Below are 22,793 nucleotides of genomic sequence, written 5' to 3' on the forward strand. Positions count from 1 at the left end.
TGCTGTTCTTCCCTATTTGCATATGGCTTCGTGTAAAAGACAGGAAGATAGAGTGCCTGATTGCTAACAAATTGTGAAACCACTTTTGGGAGGAAACTGGGAAGAGGATGTAACTGAACCTTATCTTTAAAAAGCATATATACGGAGGCTCTGATGTGAGGGCATGGGGCTCTGGGACCACCTGGCCAAAGTGGTGGCCACTTAAAAAAAACACTTTCCAGGAGAGTTACAATAATGAGCATGTTGCCAATGGTTCAAATAGAGGTCCCACGAGCTTTGATAAGATAAAGTTCAGGTCCCAGGAAGGAAAGAGCTCTCTTACTTGAGAATATAGCCTCTCTAGGCCCTTCAGGAATCAGAGAGACATGTCCTTTGAAAACAGACTGGTTATCCAGAGCGGCCCCGACCCTGTCCCTGGCAGAAGTCGCCGGACAGGGGAAGCACAGTGCCCCTCACCTGTCTCCCACAGAAACTGCAGGGTGGCAGGGCAAGCCCCCACACCCACACCCGTTCTCTGGAAGAAGCACTGGGCAGGGTGGGAGAAATCCCAGCACCCTGATCCTGGTCCCCCACAGAAGTGTGGAGGGTGGCGGGGGAAGCCTCTGCACTCAGACCCCAGCTGTGGCCCTAGGACTGGAGGAGGTCTCACTCTTTGCTGCAGCCCAAGGCTGTGGTGCGGGGATAGAACTTCTCTGGCCTTGGGGCCATGGAGATGGGGAGAAAGGAACAAAATGGGTTGCAGGGCTGCAGTGGGGAGGGTGGGCAGAATGAGGAACCCTGGGTGGAACAGAGGTGGGCCCTGCCCCCAGGGAAGAGGCAGAAAGGGGTGTGGCTGTGGGTGGGGCTGCAGGCAGAAGGGGCAGAATGGGAGCAGCACTGCAGGTGGAAAAGGTGAGGCGGGGACCCCCACGTGCTCTGGCCCAGGGCCCCAGGAAACTTTAATCCACTTCTGATCATGGGAACTGGTAGGGTGCTGTCGAGTGTCCCAGCAAAAGGCCTGCTTAGATCCCTCTGGATGTCTGGATGGCCAGACATAGCCATCATATCTGCATAGCGGGTTTCCCCTTTGACAGTACTGAAGGGCCTGGTACTGAACAATGATTGGAACCAATGGGTTTCCTTCCTGACTGCCAGCAGTGACACCGCCAACTCTTGTATGGCTGGTGATACCAGTATTGACAGCAATAGAAGGTCTCTGGCAGTAGCAAACACCACTGGCAAGGCCGGCACTGAGATAGTGTTGGTATCACGCTGTATTGCACATGTAGATGGCTCATCTGGTACTGGACTCAATGGTGTCTGTCTAGGTGACAGAGTCAACGGTGCTGACTTCTGTGGTACTGAGACATAGGAGTACCCTGACTTAGGTCACACTCTACTCTGATGTCCATGCCTGGCTGTCTTTGGTGCTGGGGATTGACAGCCAACAGTTTTTTGTGCCTTTTCTTAGGCATTGGAGATGGTGAATGGTGCCAAGACTCCAGTAGGCTCCTTACCGATGCTGGGGCCCGCTCTGTGCTCAGTCAGACTGGCCTGCCTCAGACGGAGGTCTCAGTGCTGCCTCCATGAGCAAAAACGTCAGCCTGGTCCTTCTTCATGCGAGGCTTAAAGTCTGTGCAGCTCTGCCAGTGACCCCCCCAACTGAGCTTCTCCCAGGCACTTCTGGCAGCTTGAATGCATGTCACTCGGGCATAGCCTTGTTGCAGGAGGCGCAGGGCTTGAAGCCCGGTGACCGAGGAATGCCTTGGCACCAGGTAATGGACAAAAACATCGCTAACTCAGTAAGTTACCAACTTACACTAAAATTGACAACAATTATTTACAACTAGCTAACTATGTACAAATATATAAAAGAGAGGATGTCTCTGAGAGCCAGCCAAAGCAAGGATAGCAGTTCCAGCAACCATCACGGGAGAACTGAGGGAGCACGAGGTACTTTATACTGACGCTATAGGCGTGCAGCAGGAGAGGGCATTCGAGCCACCCCAACGGTACCACTGAGGGAAAAATTTCCAGCAACTATGCTTGGGGCATACACACACCTACAGTGGAATGCACATGTGCAATCACTCTAAGAAGAATAGTGTCAGAGGGGTAGCCATATTACTCTGGATCTGTAAAAGCAGCAAAGAGTCCTGTGGCACCTTATAGACTTATAGACTAACAGACTAACGAAAGCTCATGCTCCAAAACGTCTGTCTATAAGGTGCCACAGGACCCTTTGCTGCTTCTAAGAAGAATATGCATATATGTGTAGTATACATAAGGCTTCCAGGTCAGGTAAGAGAGGAAGTAAAGATGAGAAATTTACTTGACTTCAAAGCCATTTATTGAAAGTACTAATTACGTCTGACCTGTGACAATGATAGAAAGAGTCCCTTTGTTCTAATATTGAACAAGAAACTTTATTAGAATATGGGGAATACTATCATATCTAAAGCCACTTTGTCTCTTTCTGCTGCGCTACAGAGCTTCCCCTAGGACCTTTCCCAGCCCTTGTCCTGCCTGGCTTGCTGTTATAGAGTTAAAGAAATAATACACGTCACCACAGCTTCTAAGTTTTATTGGATTATGCATTCTGGCACAAATCTGGAGTTAGGAATTCTGGGGTGAATCTAGAGCACACATGGTCAAGATGTGTTAACTCATATGCAACCTGATTTAGCCATTACTCCACATTTTATGCAGTTTCTTCTGCTCCTAGAAGGATTTAACTGGGCAGGGGACAATCCAAGTCATAATACAGACCCACATTAGCATAGATTTTGAAATAAAAAAACCAAATAGGGGCTGAAATTTGCCTGTGGAATGCCAGATATTGGGAAAGATATTTGAAGCAAATGGTAAGAGCCAGATGCATTTACTTCTGTGAAAAGGGGGGACTGAGGGTATAGAACATACAATATGACTAAACAAAAGGAGGAGGAATTTATAGCAACAAAAAAGAGCCAGTGACTGGACACATTGCCTTTTTCTTATTGCTCCATTACCTCATATTATACACAGATATAGTTCAGAATTCTCAATCTACAGAGAGTCTTTTCTTTTCTTAGTCTTACACTGGTTTACCTGTACAGTGAAGACATAACTTTATATATACCTGATAAGTATTCAGAACTATAGTTGCAGTCACTCTTGTCCTACCTTCCTGTGTAAAGTTGAGCCCTGAGATCCCAATGTATGTGTTGCAGACTATGTTTTGTTGTTTGTTTGTAACTGACTGGTTAGCTGTGAAAGTTATTGGGCACAGCATCTTTTGATATTTAATGCCTGGAACTAATCAGTGCACCTAAGAAAAATATTGTATGATGTTGTTCCGTGGTCTGGGCTACCCCATCTTTTTTAAATGTTGATGGTATTTTTCATTTGTTTGCATATCCTGTAAAGAAGATGAATACTAATAAAGAGACAAATTCTTAGGTTTTTGATTGAGGTTTAGGCTTTGCTATAGGAAATTATTCATTTTGTTTCCACATAGTGTACAGGGCTAAGAACATGTTATATGGGTTGGTGGTTAATATGCCACCTTCTAACATCTCATCTTTCCTTTTACTGGACTATATTTTGCCAGTAGAAAGAAAATACTGTGCAAATTTCAGCTTAACAGCATTATGTAATAACCCCTTTTCCTTGCTATTTAAATTGACAAAAGTGTGATGTTATTACCAAAAGACAATAATACAAGTTATGGAAATATCTTATGTATTTACTGAATAGAAATAAGTGATATACCAATACAACATCTTTAAAAAACAAACCATACTGCACACTCTAGCAGGTGTGTTTAAAGCGACATACCTTTGATTTCACTTTTCTCCATTTCTTTCAGTGCCTGAACAAATGCCAACTGACTCTCGGTAAGTGGCCAACTGTTATACAACACCAGCGCTTGTATAATGTACTTGTGAGTCTGTGAAGCCAAAGGCAATATGTTAATCTGCTGATGACATTAATACGCATCCACAGTGAGCATACCAAAGTACTTCAATAAACTGTTAGACATTGAACACAGGTTGCTTAACTACAGCAAGAGAAGTCATAAATTAATTCACAAACTTATACATATCACATTATTCACAAGAATCTCAAAAGAAGTCTCATTACTAATGCCAAACTACATTGTTGTAATTTCCTTTTAGAACTGCACACTCGCTTGCATATTTATCAAAGTGAAACTAAGTTGAGCTATAGAATAAGGAACTACATTCCTGGAAGGTTTTCATGTAACATTTTCCTGAGCATATGGTGCACAAAGACTTCTTTTCTTCTATAAAACCATAAACCCTCAACAGCTCACTGAGTTTTGAGTGCTCACACGTAGAGTTACGTTTGTAGATTATCGTTTAGAGAGGCTCCCTCATAAGCGACAGTATTATGAACATAGGAATTTGGAGATGTGCCTTGGACACAGGGATTGTGAACACCACATGGCTGTGTGCAGCAGTTCACCACAGTAACTCTCCAGTTTGTTTTATTAAAGTTTTATTCCTTTCTCATTCACAGGTTTGTTATTTAATGAACCCCATGATCACTACATAGATGAGGACAGATGATTCATTTTTCAATAGAGATCTGTGACTAGTAAGTTGCACTATTCATTATTTACAATGAATAGTAAATTATTCTAAGAGTATCTCTTATTCTCTTCATCTATTAATGTTATCTCTGTGGTAAAGAAACAACTGAAAGTAGGCATGATTCATCTACCTGTAGAATTAACAATTTATTGAGATTAAACCCCAGTCTTAAGAACAAAAAATCATATTTAGCTAATGGGAGCAACTGGCTACAGAAAAAACAAGCAGCGTTTGGCAGCAGAAGTACATCCACGTTATTTTCCTACAAATACATAAACGATGTCAGGGGAAGGCCAAGGGATCATTGAACTGTAAGTTTTGATCTCCCTCTTAAAAAATTCTTGCCTCAAGTAATGGGCAATTTTTTTTTCATGTGCTGTATAATGGAACATGAACTTATAAGAAGTCTGCCTCCAGAAGTATCGCATGTCAGCTCCAAATGTCTTACACAATTTCACATGGAACAGATGAAGTGCCTGCTCTTCGTTTGACCCTGACTCTATCTTGGCATGATTTTCTTTTTCTAGATTGTAAATTCTTCCTTGTCTTTCTACATATCTGTACTTCATCTAGCACACTTTGAACACTATTGTAACATAAATAAATACAAACACCATAGTAAATAATCTTTCCAATGAGGGCCTGGCTCCAGAGGACCTTTTACCATTTGGAAGCTGTGATGGGTGGCAGAGTAGGGACCCTGTTTTTTCACTGGTTTCCTGGACACACATTACCCTGCTTGGGAAATTTTGCTCTGTGGTATGAAGGCATTAGAAACACTAGGAACATGGATGGACATGAGGACTTGTCACACCTGAGAAGCAGTCTGCTTCACTGAACTGGGAGCTACTGGTGACCCTGGTGCCACACAGCAAGCTACTGAAAAGTGGACTAATATAATTGAATTTGGTATCAAGGGGATTCCTAAACAAATATATTTATGCAGAGATACCTCATTGGCTCTAGAGAAGGGTTGCCAGGGTTATCATTCTAAATTTAATCATAAACCCTTCAACAGTTTGTGAAAGTTCAGCTGTTTTCCATAAACACTTTGGAAGACAGCAAAGACAACAACTGTCAACAAAGAAGATTACCTTGCAAGTAGAGATCTATGAAAAGTTTTTTTAAAGTATTCTCAAACATCAAATCTATAAAACATTCTTGCAGTTTACTTGGAAATGAGTGTCATGCCCATGACAAGTAAAGCTTTTCAATCTGTACATTGCTTCAGGGCTGTTTAGCATAATTATAATTAGGCAGGCCAAAAAAGAATTTGAAGAATAACTAGCCAAAGACTCAAAAACTAACAGCCAGAACTTTTCCAGGTACATTAGAAGCAGGAATTCTGCCAGCAATCATAGGGACCACTGGATGATCACAATGCTAAAGGAGCACTTAAGGAAGATAAGGCCGTTTTGAAGAAGTTAAATGAATTCTTTGCATTCTTCACTGAAGAGGATGTGAGGGAAATTCCCTCACCCGAGCCATTCTTTTTAGGGGAGAAATCTGAGGAACTGTCCCAGGTTGAAGTGTCAATAGAGGAAGTTTTTTGGAAAAAATGATCAATTAAACAGTAATAAGTCACCAGGACCAGATGGTATTAACCCAAGAGGTCTGAAGGAACTCAAAAATGAAACTGCAGAACTACTAACTCTCATACGTAATCTATCATTTAAATTAGCTTCTGTACCAGATGACTGGAGGACAGCTAATGTGATGCTGATTTTTTAAAAAGGCTCCAGAGATAATCCTGGCAATTACCGGCCAGTAAGCCTAACTTCAGTACCAGGCAAATTGGTTGAAACTATAGTAAAGGACAGAATTATCAGACACATAGATGGACATGATTTGTTGTGGGGGAGTCAACATGGCTTTTGTAAAGGGAAATCATGCCTCACCAATCTATTAGAATTCTCTGAGGGGGTCAACAAGGGTGATCTACTGGATAGCATGCACTTGGACTTTCAGAATGCCTTAGACTAGGTCCCTCACAAAAGGCTCTTAAGTAAAATAAGCAGTCATGAGGTAAGAGGAGACTTCCTCTCATGGATCAGTAACTGTTTAAAAGACAGGAAACAAAGGGTAGCAATAAATGGTCATTTTTCAGAACGGAAAGAGATAAATAGTGGTGTCCCCCAGGAATATGTGCTGGGACCAGAGATGTTCAACATATTCATAAATTATCTGGAAAAAGGGGTAAACAGTGAGGTGGCAAAATTTGCAGACATAACCATCTTGAGAAATTTTGTAAAGTCCAAAGCAGACTGAGAAGAGTTACAAAGGGATCTCACAAAACTGAGTGACTGGGAGACAAAATGGCAGATGAAATTCAATGTTGATAAATGCAAAGTAATGTACATTGGAAAACATAATCCCAACTATATATTTACATTTGCTTTGCATCACTCTCTATTGAGCACTGTGCCTAATAGCCTTAGAACATAACCAGATATTGCTTTATCTTGTTAAAATAAGCAAGTCCCCCAAGAGTTTGTGTTCCCTTTGTCCTAGTAAATCACACTGAAATGTTGAGAAGTCTGTTGATAATAAGAATGGGACAGACAATCCTTTCGTAACAGCTGCACCTTTCTGCAAGCCTGTCAGGTCTAATACCACAAAAGTTTGGGAATAAATCCCATATGAAAAGAGCAGGCACAGAAATGTCTAAGTCTGATGTCCATTGCTGCAGTCAACTGTGGGTGTGATATTCACAGTACTGTCAGGAGAAGGAGCGATGAAGAAAGCACTTCTGAGTGCCTGGTCTATGCCTTAAATATAGGTCTTCTGCCCTTGAGATCTTTTGTTTTATTGGGATGGCAAATCTGAGATCCAACAACTACAATTTACATGAAGAAAAGTTCAAATTTATTACAGTGGAACTCACTTCTAGTGTACTCAGAAACAGTGAAAATCTCTACAGTGAAGACCTTCAAGTCCCACATTGTTCAGATTATTGCAGTATACAATTAATATTCTGATTGTAAAATGGATCTGCTTGTTTTTCTACAAAAACTCATTTCACTATAAGAGAACTCAGGTGTTTATCTACAGAATGTTAAATGGTGTTGATATGATGGACTCATAATAATTCTGCCTTTCATTCTTTAATTATTTTACAAGTCTCACAACACACTTTTGATGTATATAAATATTACCGAACCACTTTGCAGATGAAGAAACTCATGCACAGAAACTAAGTTATATTCTTGAGGGAACATTCAGTCTCTTTGCATTGCCAAATCTGGAGGTTATTTCTTCTACACATTCTCCAAAATCCATTCTAACCTCTGTAACCCCATTGTCAAAACCGTCAGCCATGCCCCAATAATCACACATCTCAGCTTCTGCAGCCTCTTCTTCCATGACACACCTCCTGACCTCTCCAGTCCATCTAGAATGCAGTTGCTAAACTCATAAGTTTCCGGCCTTTCTCAGCAATCCCAATTAAAACCTGTTACTGGCTTTTTCAGACTATTCTTAATCAAATTCAAGCTTCTAGTTCTCACTTTCAAAGTCCACTACCACCACCACAATCTCATATTACTTCTCTGCTAGGATATACTTTTATTCCCTGCTCACTCCCTTTACTCCACCCAAGATGCTCTCACTTATAACTTTTTCCTGCTCTTGGACATTGGACATCTTCCATGTAACCCCTTTTCCTAACTGGAACTCTCTTTTCTAACCCAGTCCATCATGCTTCCATCCCTTCTCCCTTCATATTTCTCTTCAAGACACACTTTTCCCATGAGGCCAATGTAAACTAATCCTCTCCTCTTCGTACCTCTATCTGCATATGGGTGTACATGTGCACATACTTAAACCCACAAGCCATCACACCATCCACTGTTGAAGATGTTTGCTGCCAGACTGTCATATAAGCACACAGCCTTGAGTTCATTATGGACTCCTGTAATGAGGTGCACCCACCTCTCGCAAGCAGGACCGGCTCTCCAGTTTTCGCTGCCCCAAGCAGCACACCAAATTGCTGCTGTGGGTGGCAGGGGCAGTCCGCGTGCCCTTAGGGCGGCAGGTGCTTTTCTTTGGCAGCTTCTATGTTTAGCTGAAGCCGCCGCGGACAGCTAAATATAGAAGCTGCTGCCGAATTGCTGCTGCTGCGGAAATGCACGTGCTGCCCTAAGGGCACATGGACTGCCCTCGCCATCTGCGGCGGCAATTCGGCACACTGCTGGGGGCAAAACAACAGGGACTGCCGCCCCTTGAAAATTGCTGCCCCAAGCACCAGCTTGGAATGCTGGTGCCTGGAGCCGGCCCTGCTCGCAAGCACCCCCTGGTCGAGTGCATGTTCCTGCAGTCTCTCAGTTTGTAATTTCTCAGGTGGGTTTTCTCAGCCGGCCTATGTTGAGGCAAGTCACAAAGTAGGTGGGCAAACCTCAGGACAGCATGAGTGGATACGTTTCCATTTAGGGATCTGGGGTGAAGTCCTGTCCCTCTTAAAGGGAATGGGAGTTTGCCCATTAACGTCAATGAGGCCAGGATTTCTCCTCTGGTTCTTCAGTTCAGGTGGTAGAGGCTCATGCTTTTAGGATGTTTTTCTAAAATATACATGTGAGCTCAACCACAAGATATGTGGTTGGTGCAGGAATTACTGGGTGAAATTATATGGCCTGTGTTAGGCAGGAAGACAGACTAGATGATAATCATTGTCCTTCTGGCCTTAAAATCTGTGGTTCTATGACAGAAGGAGATGGTTTAGTGATCAGATAATGTGGTTGTGAAGATTTTGAAGAATGCACCTTAAAGGGCTGTGTGTGTGCTGTGGCATAACCCTCTTTCTTCCTTCATACACTCAAACATATGCACATGCATGAATACACAGATACAGATACTAAACAATATGAGTATGAAGAGTAGGCCTCATGAGAAAAGTATGTTTTGAACAAAAATACTAAGGAGGAAAGGATGGAGGGCATGGCAGATTGGGTTACCAAGGGAGGTACTGGCATAGGTATGTATGTACAAATATGATTGCAGAAGAAAGATACAACAGGGCTGGTTAATTTAGAATATTGGGTGGAGCAAAAGGGCTGAGGTGGGGAGTAAATAGAGTTCCATTGTTAAATCAGTGAGATTCCGCACACTTGTATTATTTTGCAGTATTCGGGCCTTAGATTTTTAAATCCTCCGAGCAGGGCCAATATTATAAATATTTGTGGCACTACAGAAATAAAATAAATAACAATGATGATTATTTCATCCTATGAGAATATAAGGTTTACACAGTATCAGGATATTAGATTTTCACACTTAATAAAAGAATTATCAAGACCACTTTTCTATTGTGCTTTTCTGAAATCTTTGCAGAAATTTGGATGTAAAATCTCTTACCGGTTGTGGATCTACAGCATTCTTTTCAGGAGCTGGGAGGATGACAGTCTCTTCTTCTGTTACAGCCTGGCCTTCTAGTACACTTTCTGGCCTATGAGATTTGATGCCTTTCTGGGTTGCTAAAGCGCCTTTTCTTTTGGTCCCTCCAGTTTCTGGGTCCTTCTTTGTGCTGCTTTGGCTAATCTGACCTTTGCTTGCTGGCAGAGAGACAAAAATGTCAACTTTCAGTTTCCTGGAATTCTATAAATTTAGTAGAATCAGCTGAACAGACACAGGCACATATTGTAAAGAGAGAGTGACTTTAGTCAATTTTCACTCAGTTCATTATGCTCATAAGGTTCTAATTAACTCTATGACTATGCTAAAAATCAGCTTAATTCATTTTCTTCTGCAATGGAAATAACGTATCTCTTTAAAATATTTATTTTTCTTAAAAACCAACACAATGTTTGTTGTACCCAGCATTGCAGACTCAGTTGCTCTGTAGTACATATTTTCTATACACTCTGACCTAGTTTCCAATATATTCTTGCTGAACATCACTCTGTGGTCCCAATTGACTATTGCTCTGTATGATGATTTGGGGACTCTGTCTGTCCAATTTATGAATTCTGGTAGATAATATGAAGTTATGAAACTGCTGTATCATGGAATGCCTCTGAGTAGATGTGGAATTCACCACTGCTGACTGTTGGTGGGTCTCTCCCAGACAAGATATGATGGTAGGTTGTTAGAACTAAATGGCTGCCTATTAGGACAATGAGTTAGCTGAAGGCTATGGAAAGCTACTTCCCCCTGCTTGTCTGCAGGCAGGAGGGAGTGGAGAATAGAAAATTCCCGAACAGGACAAAGGACAGAGGTGACAAATCAAGGGTTTAAAAAGGACCCATGGGGGAAGATTATCAGAGCCACACAGGAAACATTGAGCATGAGACAGGGAGAGAACAGGGATTTCCTAGCTGGTGGCTGGCATTTTGTGAGTGGAAAATTACCAGTACTGATTTCTCTAGTGGGAAACTGACTTGCAAGGCTCCAGACATCTGCTACCATGCAACAGAAGGGCAACACTATTCAAAGTCAGCTGAGTGAATATATTGGTCAAGAAATAACAGCCATATAAAACAATTCAACAATTCAAAGTTTGGGAGCATGACTGCAGATGAATCAATGGCCACTGAGGGAAAAGGAACAAACGGTCCTTTGTTTATGGTACTTGCACAATAATATCAGCAGCGAGGACTTCATCTAGCATACAGAAATCACTGCTGTGCCTGGCAGAAGCAGAGCAGAGATGATATTAAATGAGCTTCAAGACACAGGAGTGGATCTCAATATTCTTGTAGGTTTGGGCTTTGATGGTTCTAGTTCAACAAAAGGATATTTTTCTGGAGATCAAGCAGTGTGTACTAAGTTGCATTGTATATCCAATGTGAAGATCTCTGTTTAAATTTGGCAATTAATATACCTCATGAAGATCCTACAACTCTATTAGTCTGGAACACTATTTCCAGAATGCTTTTGATGATAGCAAAAATAACAAAAGCTCCATACTTTTACTGATGGGTTGATCAACACGATACTGTCATTATTTCCCCACAACCCATCCATAGACCTTTGATACTCTGAGAGATATAAAACATTGCAAAATGAATATTTTTCTTTATTATTTATCTGACACGGGGATGAATCCTCAGATGTGTTAGTAAAGCATAGCTAGATCCATTTTCTAGCTAGAAATTTTTCTAGCTGTTGTCCCCTTACTAAAACTCAGTGTGAGTGTTTTGGTTGGCTAGCTCCCAGTACCAAAAGAAAGGGGAAGGGTTGATGGGAAATAAGGACCCTGGGACTGACAGTCCCCAGGAACAATGGGAAGAGGCCAATACTCCAGGTCAGCCTGATTGACAGGGTGGACAGACTAATTAGAGAGTCAGGAGGCCGGGGGGTCCAGTCTCCCGTGTGAGCTGGAATTGCCTGGGTCAGACAGAGTGGGGAAGAGCTAAGGAGAAAGCAGGGGCCCAAGCTGAACTGAGAACAGACCCTCTGCTGGGAGCAGACCTGCAGCCACAGAGTCAGAGAGACCAGAGAAGCAGCCCAGGGGGCTGGAGGCAGAGCAGCAGCATGAGTGCTGAGGCAGAGTGGAGCCAGAGCTGAGGCTGGGCTTGGAGCAATCTGGAGCTGGGTGCAGTGAGCAACTGGGGCTAGCCAAGGGGGGACCCTGGGCAAAGGGCCCAGTGCAGAAAGACACCCCCAGCCAAGGGTACTTGCAGGGCAGATGGAGGGGGGATCTCAACCCGATGAGGGGCTGATGCTAGGACGAAAGGTCCCACCACCCAAAGCCTTTAGGTGTGTTACCACCACCAGAGCAAGTGTCCAACCCACAGCATCCCTGCAGCACAGCCAGGGCCTTAGGAGGAGGTCTGGGACCTACAAGGAACAGACTGTGAACTGCCTGACATTACAGAGACACTATTTCTAATGTTCCCTGCCACAGAGCGGGGTGATGTGTTTTCCTTTAACCTTTCCCATTTTCCCTTATTCTTTTTTTAAATTAATTGCTAATTAAATAAATTGTATTTGCTTTAAATTGTATGTAATGATCAGTGGGTTAGGGAAGTGTCCAGTGCAGAGAGAATACCCCGGAGTGGGGACACCCTAGCCTCTGTCCTGGGTGACCACAGCAAGCTTGAGGGTCGAGCCCCCCAGGAATCCTGGGCCCAGCCTTGTTGGGGTTATGAGGACTCTGCCAGACAGGAGAGTGGAAGAGGAGTCCTCGAGGGCAGGGAGGTCTCTGTGTAAAGGTTGTGGGAGTGAAAACTCGGATCCTTCTGCTAGCCTATTTCACAGGGGTAGTGCAGAAGCCAGGAAAGTCCCCCACAATAGCAGGACTATTCCCCCACTTACACTATGTCTGGGCAAAGGGACCACTCAGGATTGATGAACAGCCTGTTCAGATGATCTGGAAGTGTATTCTGAGCCCCTAAAAGGTGGGCCTCTTTCAGAAGTACAAAGTTGCTGATGTAGAAGTTCCAGAGCAGGATTCCTTCCTGACAGAGCAGTAAGGATTGAGCCCCTACCTGCTTGTTTGCATTGTTGGTCAGAACCAATAGGCCCCTTCCCCTGATGCAAGGAAGGAATGCTAAACAAACAGCCCACAGTTCCCTGATGTTTATATGTAGACTGAGATCTGGGGGCGACCAGAGACCCTGCATCTATAGTTGTCCCAGGTGAGCCACCCCACCCCAAGTCTGAGGGGTAAGAGAGCACTGAGATGGGGGTGAAAGGAACTCCCCTGCATACATTGGTTGGATCTAACCATCTATCTAGAGGGGAGATGATGTCACTTGACACTTGCACTAACATGTCTATGCGATGCTTTCTTGGAGAATATACTTCTGCCATCCAGCCCTGAAGGAATCTGAGGTGCAGTCTGCCATACTGGACCACGTAAATGCATGCTGCCATGTGCCCCAGCAGCTTTAAATAGCTTCTTACCATCATGAGAGGATAAGCCTTTAAGTCCAGAATGAGGCTCTGCACTGTATGCAATCTTGTCTGAGGTAATAAAGCTCTGGACATCGTTGAGCCCAGGACTGCACCAATAACTTGTACTTTCTGTACTGCAGCCAGGACTGACTTGTCTGAGTTTTTCAGGAGGCCTAACACATTGAAGGTGGACCAAAATATGCAAATGATGGACAACAACTGTGACTTGGATTGACGTTTTATCAGCCAGTCATCCAGGTAAGAGAAAACATGAACGTCTAATCTCTGGAGGAAAGATGCTACCACTACCGTACACATGGGTGAGCTGAGAGACCAAAGGGGACCACTGTGAATGGATAATAATGGCCGCTGATCATATAATCATAGACTATAATGTCAGAAGGGACCATTACGATTGTCTAGTCTGACCTCCTGCATTATACAGGCCACAGAATCTCACCCACCCACTTCTATAACAAACTCCTAACCTATGTCTAAGCTATTGAAGTCCTCAGATTGTGGTTTAAAGATCTCAAGGTGCAGAGAATCCTCCAGCAAGTGACCCGTGCCCCATGCTGCAGAGGAAGGTGAAAACCTCCAGGGCCTCTGACAATCTTCCCTGGAGGAAAATTCCTTCCTGACCCCAAATATGGCAATCAGCTAAACCCTGAGCACGTGGGCAAGACTCACCAGCTAGACACCGAGGAAAGAATTCTCTGTAGTAACTCAGATCCCATCACATCTAACATCCCATCACAGGCCATTGGGTATATTTACCGCTAATAGTCAAAGATCAATTAATTGCCAAAATTAGGCTATCCCATCATACCATCCCCTCCATAAACTTATCAAGCTTAGTCTGGAAGCCAGATATGTCTTTTGCCCCCACTGCTCCCCTTGGAAGGCTGTTCCAGAACTTCACTCCTCTGATGGTTTGAAACCTTTGTCTAATTTCAAGTCTAAACTTCCTGATGTCTGTGGGTATGCAAACAAATACTCATATACAGGGCCAGTGCAAGGATGCTTCGCACCCTAGGTGAAACTTCCACCTTGCGCCCTCCCCCGTCCCCAAGCCCCCGCCCTGAGGCGCCCCCCCCATGGCACCCCCGCCATGGCAGCTCCCCCTTTCCGCCCTGAGGTGCCCCCCCACTGCGGCAGCTCCCCATCCTCTGCCCTGAGGCACCCCCCCGCCCCAGCTCACCCCTGCTTTGCCTCCACCCCGAGCACACTGTCGCTGCTTCACTTCTCCTGGCTCCCAGGCTTGCAGTGCCAATCAGCTTAGGTGCCGCAAGCCTGGGAGGCAGGAGAAGTGAAACAGCGACAGTGTGCTCAGGGAGGATGGGGGGCAGGGGTGAGCTGGGGCGGGGAGTTCCCCTGCGTGCCGCCCCCCCCTTACTTGCTGCAGGCGGCCCTCCCTGTGCTCCCCTGCCCCAGCTCCCTCTGCCTAAATGCCTGCGGCGACTGGGGCGCTCGAAGATCCGGCCACCACGGTCGCTGCCGAAGAAAATGCCGCCCCCCAAATCCTAGTGCCATAGGCGACCGCCTAGGTCGCCTAAATGGTTGCACCGGCCCTGCTCATATCCCTTGGAAAGGATGAAGTATTTACGCTCGATGTCTCTGCCACAGAATTTTTATATTGTTCTGCACCATCTTGATTGGGGCAAAGCCATTCGTGATGGACCTTTGGGGGTGAGAATGTTGGCCATGGGGTCCTCAGTCTCAATAACCTTCTCCCCTTGCAACCCCATGTTGTGAGTGATTCGCCTGAGGTGGTCTTGGTGCGCCCTGTGATCTATTGGAGGTGGCCTCGAAGCTGACGCCCCTGCTACAGCTTCATCTGGGGAAGAAGATGAGGTGGCTAGTGGAGGTACTGGGTTCCTCTAAGTTTCTGACCTCCTCTTGGTCAGTACAGACAATTGTGACCATTACAGTCAATGCCTGTGGCGGAGACATCTCAGCCACAACCCAAGGTTGAGGGGGCGGTTGGGACAGGGTGGCCTCAGATCCCCGAGGGGCGGGTCTGTCCCCAGGAGAGTGGTACGGCTGGTGTCCTGAGGCTACAGACATTGACCTCCCCTTGACAAGGTGCCCTGGGATTGATGATATGTCCAAGGGGTCTAAAAGGGCCACTGCATCAGGGGTTGCCCCTACTGTTGCCAGTTCAGTAGCACCTCCCTTTGTCACCTCTGGGATCTATGCTGACTATATCTTGAATAATATGAGTCTTCTAATATGAGCCGCCTTCTGTCACTTGTGAGACACTTGGGAAATTGAGCAGTGCTGGCCCGCTGATCATGGTTGAAGTGTCGGAGCCAAGACTCTCTTGTGCTAGAGTCCTTCCTCAGCACCACGTCGCGTATGGATGCTGGAGCACTCCGTACGGATGCACTCGGTGCCGGATCCTGGCACTCTGCAGCCGGTTGCAGGTGAAGAGCAGACTCCATTAAAAGCTGTTTCAGGAGGAAGTCACGCTCTTTCTCCACTCTTGACCAAAAAACTTTACAAATTCTGCACCTTTCAGTTTAGTATGCCTCTCCCAGACACTTTAAGCAAGAGTCGTGGGGGTCACTTGTGGACATAGGTTTATGACAAGCACTGCACGGCTCAAAGCCTTGGGCTCACAGCATGCCCCGGAGCCCAGGGAAGAGATAGGGATTGGGAATGTACCCCGTTCCCCACCTACTATCTAACTAAACTACTAATAAAACTAAACACAAACTAAATCTAACAAGAAAAGCTAAGGGAGCACTTACTGAGCAAGCCGAGCACTGTTCCAACATCTGCCACGGTTAGAAGGAACTGAAGGGGGCTCAGGTCTGCAGGGTTATATACTGAGTGCCATGAAGGCACCACTCTATGGGGCTCCCTAGCCGACCCAACAGGAGCTGCTAAGAAATAAAGTTTCTGACAACTGTGCACACAGCCCGTGCACACCTGATTGGAATCGATATGAACAAGCACTTGAAGAAGAACCTCTGCTCCTTCTTGTTGGTAGGTCTTGGTCTCAAGGAGCAAATCCTGGAAAACACTAAGACTGATGATGGCAGATCTCCTGCTTCACTGCTGGGCTGCAAATGCCCAGGGATTTCAGAGTTGATGTAGAATCTTTGAGACCATGCAGAATCTCTTCAGTCTTTTCCGAGAAGAGCAAACGGTAGGCTCTGGACTGTCTGTTGCACTTTTGAAAGGAGGCTAGAAGAACGTAAGCAGGGTGAGCAGCTCATTGTGATGACAGAGGTCATGCTTCATGCAGCAGAATCTGTTGCATTGAGATTGCCTGTAAGCAGTTCTAGAGACCAGTTTGCCCTCCTCTACTAAAGACTGGAACTCGTTTCACCTCATCTGGGAGCTTGTCTTTGAATGCTGAAACTGTATCTCACATGGTGAAATCGCAGCATCCCAGCAAAGTTTGCTAGTTTGTAATATGATGCTGTAACCCACATGCAGAATAAAGCTTCTTCTCAAATAAGTCCAGCTTCTTGTCCTCTTTATTTTTGGGGGTTGAAGTCTGGTGTCCCTGTCTTTCCTTTTCATTGGCTGCAGCCACAAATGAGCCTAGAGGAGAATGGTTAAGTGCTCACACTCTTGAGAAAGGACATAGTACTGTCTCTGCACTCTTTTTGCAGTCAGAGGCAGAGAAGCTGGGGTCTGTCAGAGGACACTGGTAAGCTTCAAGACAGCCTCATTTATTAAAACTATTCTAGCTGGAGCTGCAAATATCACATCCACCAGCTTATGGTATTTTTCCCAGACCCACTCTGGGTGGATATTGAGGGTCACAGCCATCCTCCTCAACAGCTCCTTATAAGTCTTAAAATCGTATGGAGGAGCAGAAATAGGCTCTGCTATAATTGCCTCATCTGGGGATAAGGAGGAGGAAGTTACAGGTAGCAAGAGCTGGTCCAGTTCTTGCTCCTCTTGCAGAGGTTCATGAGATGGATCCCGACTGTGCTCAGTGTTGGCCTTGGTACTGATGCTACATTGCTTGTGGACAGGGCCAGTGCAACCATTTAGGCGACCTAGGCGGTTGCCTAGGGCACTGGGATTTGGGGGGCGGCATTTTATTCGACAGTGACTGCAGTGGCCAGATCTTTGGCCACTCCAGTCACCGCCTGCATTTAGGCGGAGGGAGTTGGGGCAGGGGAGCGCAGGGAGGGCCGCCTGCAGCAAGTAAGGGGGGGGGCGGTACGCAGGGGAACTCCCCGCCCCAGCTCACCCCTGCCCCGCCTCCTACCCGAGCACACCGTGGCTGCTTCACTTCTCCCGCCTCCCAGGCTTGCAGTGCCAATCAGCTTAGGTGCCGCAAGCCTGGGAGGCGGGAGAAGTGAAGCAGCCACGGCGTGCTCGGGTAGGAGGCGGGGCAGGGGTGAGCTGGGGCAGGGGGTGTGTGTGCCTCAGGGTGGATGGTGGGGAGCTGCCGCAGGTGGTGCACCTCAGGGTGGAGGGGGGGGAGCTGCTGTGCGGGGGTGGGGGGATAAGGTGAAAGTTTCGCCTAGGGCGCGAAACATCCTTGCACCGGCCCTGCTTGTGGAGACAATGCTCCTGAGGTCCAGGAGATGGAGATGGCTGTGGGGACATTCTTGGTTGCATGGGGGGAGGGGAACCTCACAGCTTCAAAAAAGTCCACTGATACAGCCCCAGACGCCATCTATGCGTAGCCCAAGGGTCCCCTCCTGCTAGCTTCCTGCTGGCACTGAGGTGGAAAGCAGGGTGGGCAGGTGACATATCGAGACTGGCAAGGTTGGGATACATAGGATCCCACTTCAGAATCAGATGAGGAAGCTTCTTCTTGAGACCACGCCCATGCTGCCCACATCGGTACGTTGGTGTTGAGGTGAAGGTGTTGGAGGTGGTACCTTGGGCGCTAAAGCTGGGCAAATCTCTTGAACTACTGGCACTGAGAGGTTTAACATTTCTCTTGCAGCCTCAAATGCCTCAGGAGTATATAGTGCCAGGAAGACACTCTGTGGTACTGTGGCATGAGGAGATGCTGATGAAGATGTTTCAAGAGCCAGTTTCAGCAAGCTCTGCAGTCAGTGAACTCCCCTGTTTAGAGGTGTGCTCTGGGGAGTGCTTCCTCCTTGAATGCCTTCCTGGGTTTGACATAGCACTCTATATGATTTTATGAAAATATGCTGATGAGTGTGAATATAATGTAACTAAAATATGCATCATGCAAAAGGTCTCTTGTAAGGTATCATTACAAAGCTTATAATCTACTGAGTGTGGTTATCTTATTTGTATAAATGTATCACTCTTGTATCTGAAACTAGAAATATGAACTATAACTCTGAGGGCGTATTGTAATTATGCAAAGTGTGGGCCATTAATGGTGGTTTGGAATCTTGATGGCTCCCATCAACTGGGACAAATGACTGTGGATGGCTCTGTTTGCAGGCAGGCCTTCCTGTGAGTCAGGCTGGGAGGAATGAAGGCTTGGGTCTTACAGTAACATGTGATCATGTCACCTGAACTGGAATCCATCTTTAACCTGGTGATTTTCCATTGAGAAGAGGGGGTGGGAAACCAGAGAGACAAAGGATTCCCGCCTCATGCAAAAGATATATAAGTGGGTGGAACAGAACAAAAGGGGGAGCATCATGAGAAATCCCCTAGCTACCACGTGAGCTGGAACAAGGGCTGCACCAGAGGAAAGGGTTGTGCCCAGACTAGGAAGGCGTCCAGTCTGTGAAATAAACTTATTGAAATGTCTCTGAGGGTGAAATTTTATCTCAGATAAAGATTTTATTTTAATTCAGTTTTATTACTGTATTAGACATAGACTTGCGTGTTTTTTTAAATTTTGCTTGGTAATTCACTTTGTTCTGTCTGTTACAACTTGGAACCACTTAAATCCTATTTTCTGTATTTAATAAATTCACTTTCTACTTATTAATTAACCCAGAGTATGTATTAATACTGGGGGGGGGGGGACAGCTGTGCATCTCCCTCTATCAGTGTTAGAGAGGGAGAACAATTTATGAGTTTACACTGCATAAGCTTTATACAGGGTAAAATGGATTTATTTGGGGTTTGGACCCCACTGGGAGTTGAGCATCTGAGTGTTAAAGACAGGACACTTCTTAAGTTGCTTTCAGTTAAATCTGCAGCTTTGGGGCATGTGGTTCAGACCCTGGTCTGTGTTGGAGCAGACTGGTGTGTCTGACTCAACAAGACAGGGTGCTGGAGTCCCAAACTGGCAGGGAAAGCAGGAGCAGAAGTAGTCTTGGAACATCAGTTGGCAGCCCCAAGGGGGTTTCTGTGATCCAACCCGTCACACTGGGTCTTTAGAAGTGCTCATCCTCTGAGTCTTTTGAAGATCCCGTTACCAAGTCCAATTTCCAGTGCCTCTTCTTGGGTACCAATGATGCTGATCTGCATCTGGTATGTTTATGTCACACTCCCCATCAGTACCTCGCTCAGGCTGGGGAAGCTAATGATTCAACCAGCTAACCAAATTCAGTGATGATTCCAGGTCATGTGCCATCTAAGGCATGTTTCGCATATGCAAAAAAGAAGACCAGTAGTGCTGGAGGTGTGTGATACTCACTGACATGGAGGTGCTTGGTACCCAGTACTTGGACCGAGGTAGAGGGCTTGGGGGAGTGTACTGTAACCCCCATATTCCTCATTTTCATATAATCATGATCTTACATATAAAGCATGCCTTATAAGGTATCGGGGACAGGTCATGATCTGCTAAAAGTCATTCCTCTATCCATATATGTATATCATTAATGCATATGAAGTTATGAGAATTGTAAAACATGCTGTAAGTTTGGGAATCAGCCAGATATTAGCTCCCCAGAGGCAACGGCAAAGAAAGTAACCAGCACTCGGGTGGGGTATCAACCTATCAACAGCCATTGTCCAGCAAGGAAGCTACAATGAGATGACTTCTCTGCAGGAGGCCACATCAGGAGAACTGCTCAGCCTTGCTTGGAGAGACTCAGCAATGCACCCCAGACATGCCTGGACTTGTGTTCTACAAGCACATGGACTGAGAGTATAAAACAGGCAGAGTAGACACATACGGGGGCCCTTCTCTTCCCCCACCTATGCTGCAAGCAACCAAGACACTGAGTAAAAGACAAGACTTCAACACAGGAGCTTGGCCCAGGTTTAAGGAACAAACCTGTATATTAAGGACTGCAATATCCAGTGGGGTGAGAAAAACTGCTTCATCTAGTTGCTGCCCAGTCTAATAAGGTTGAGAGTTTAGACTGCGTGCCTATATTTTATTTTATTTTGGTAACCGCTCTGACTTGTTATGCTTTGACTTATAATCACTTAAAATCTATCTTTATAGTTAATAAATCTGTATGTTTATTCTACCTGAAGCAGTGTGTTTGGTTTGAAGTGTGTCAGAGGCTCCCCTTGGGATAACAAGCCTGGTACATATCAATTTCTTTATTAAATTGACCAACTTATATAAGCTTGCAGCATCCAGTGGGCATAAGTGGACACTGCAAGATGGAGGTTCCTAGGGTTGAGTCTGGGACCGGAGATATTGGCTAGTGTCATTAGCTTGCAAGTAGCTGGAAGCAGCTTACATGCCAGAGGCTGTGCGTGAACAGCCCAGGAGTGGGGGTTCTCACAGCAGAGCAGGGTAAGGCTGGTTCCCAGAGTTAAGGATTGGAGAAGCCTAATAGATCACTGGTTCAGATAACACCAGAGGGGAACGTCACAACCAGTAGCTCTGGAGGTGTGATACTGACTGACACTGAGGTGCTTGGCACCCAGTACTTGGACCAAGGTAGAGGGCTCAGATGGAAGCTGCAGTGCCAGTTCCATCAGCAGATATTTTAATCTGTCTGAACTGGGCTTAAAGCCCTTAGCAATGCCACACTTACTGCTTACATGAGCCTCTCTGAAGCACTTGTGGCAGCTGGGGTGAGGGTCACTATTATGTATAGCTTTGCTACAACAGTGGCAGGGCTTGAAACCCAGAGAGTGCAGCATATCTCCAGTGCAGGTGACAGCACCCAAACTGATGCTGGTACCACACAAAACTACAAAAACAGTTAAGATTTTTTTTTAAAACTGTCTAATTACACACAGGTACTTTTACAGATACCAAGAAAAGAAGCCAAGGCAGGGACCTCCAACAACCTTCCTGGTCAGTAGGAAGGAACTGAGAGAGGCAAGGGGCAACTCAGCCCTTTATACCTGAGTGATATGTGCCAAACAGCAGAGGAGGCTTGGGTGCGTGGGCTGATGGGTAACTCTCCCACACTTATGCACTGGTGTGCACAACCATCTACAGGGGAATGGACATGTACAATCATTCAAAGAAGAATTGCCTGTTCCCAGATCAAAGACTTGGTTGTACAAAAAAAAAAGGGGGAGGGACTAACCTTTTCATGAGTGTGCTTGTTTTGAGCTAACAGCTGTCATGAAATTGTGACCACAGAGAAACCCCTTGGTGGTGTCTGAAAGACTGTTCATCTGCCATCGCCCTTCTTGGAGCTGGGTGATTGCTGGTAAGCTGATTAGCATGCATGTAGGTTCTTTTATTGTTTTTTATGTTTCTCTGTAATGCTTTTAGTGGTAACTTAACTGTTGACAACTGCGCTTTTTCTAGCCTGTGAGGAAGGAAGGCAAAGTCTGACATGCTGGGGAATTTACAGGGTAGGCAGGGAACTGTGCAGCCTGGAAATACCTTTGTGGAGATTAGGGGATGCATGTCTCTCTCCAAGAGAGATGATGGTTGAAGAGCCAGAAGCCTAAGAATGGGTGCCATTGGTGGACCATGGAGGGGGAACACAGGTGCAGTTGCCCTTATTTGTGAGACTAGGTACCCCCACCTCTAGGCCAGGAGGGACAGACAGTCCTGCTGCAGACTTTCCCTTTGTTGGTAGCTCTCTGTCAGCATCTCCCCTCAAGCAGCTGCTGACAACCCACTCTCCCTCCCTTTCTTCAAAAAGGGACATTTTAACGGAGCCTTTTGATCTCTAGGCTCATGGCCTTGGCCGAGTAACCATATAACTTTGTTGGAGCCTAGAAGTCACATCTCAGCTGATAGCTTGGTATTGTCTTTCAAGTGTTTGCAGAGCTGTTCTTTATCCAAGCTATTGTGTGGCCTTCCTACTTGTTTTTCCAACTGCCCACTAATTAACTAAATCAATCAATACATTCCCACAGTCAAACAACCCACATAGCTCTACACTGACTATTTTAATAGCGAGGTCATGTAATCATAAAATTGTTACAGATTAACTCTACATTTTCCACAGCACCCATTAAAATCAGTGACATTAGTTTAAGGGGGAAATAAAATTTGTGATTACAATGTATTTTTGCTGAATCTTAGTAGCCTTCTTTTTGAGGATACTGAAGTGTAATGCATACAGTAATCAGAAATGTCTACATTTGTTCTGATTA

General features: G+C 45.4%; 2 protein-coding genes across 4 annotated transcripts in view; one reads left to right on the top strand and one right to left on the bottom strand.

Moving 5' to 3' along the window:
- Positions 1 to 22,793, top strand: part of SHPRH (SNF2 histone linker PHD RING helicase) — a 1,098,091-nt gene that overhangs the window by 288,114 nt on the left and 787,184 nt on the right. The window lies entirely within an intron of this gene.
- ADGB (androglobin) overlaps positions 1 to 22,793 on the bottom strand; it is a 217,489-nt gene that overhangs the window by 34,957 nt on the left and 159,739 nt on the right. For all 3 annotated transcript variants that reach the window (XM_050949423.1, XM_050949422.1, XM_050949424.1), the window contains 2 exons: positions 9,927 to 10,123; positions 3,799 to 3,910 (listed from right to left, as the gene is read on the bottom strand). In XM_050949423.1, the coding sequence (XP_050805380.1) occupies positions 3,799 to 3,910; positions 9,927 to 10,123 (309 nt within the window). The remainder of the gene's footprint in view (positions 1 to 3,798; positions 3,911 to 9,926; positions 10,124 to 22,793) is intronic.

Source organism: Gopherus flavomarginatus, chromosome 4 (genome assembly GCF_025201925.1).
Source record: "Gopherus flavomarginatus isolate rGopFla2 chromosome 4, rGopFla2.mat.asm, whole genome shotgun sequence".
Taxonomy (NCBI): Eukaryota; Metazoa; Chordata; order Testudines; family Testudinidae; genus Gopherus; species Gopherus flavomarginatus.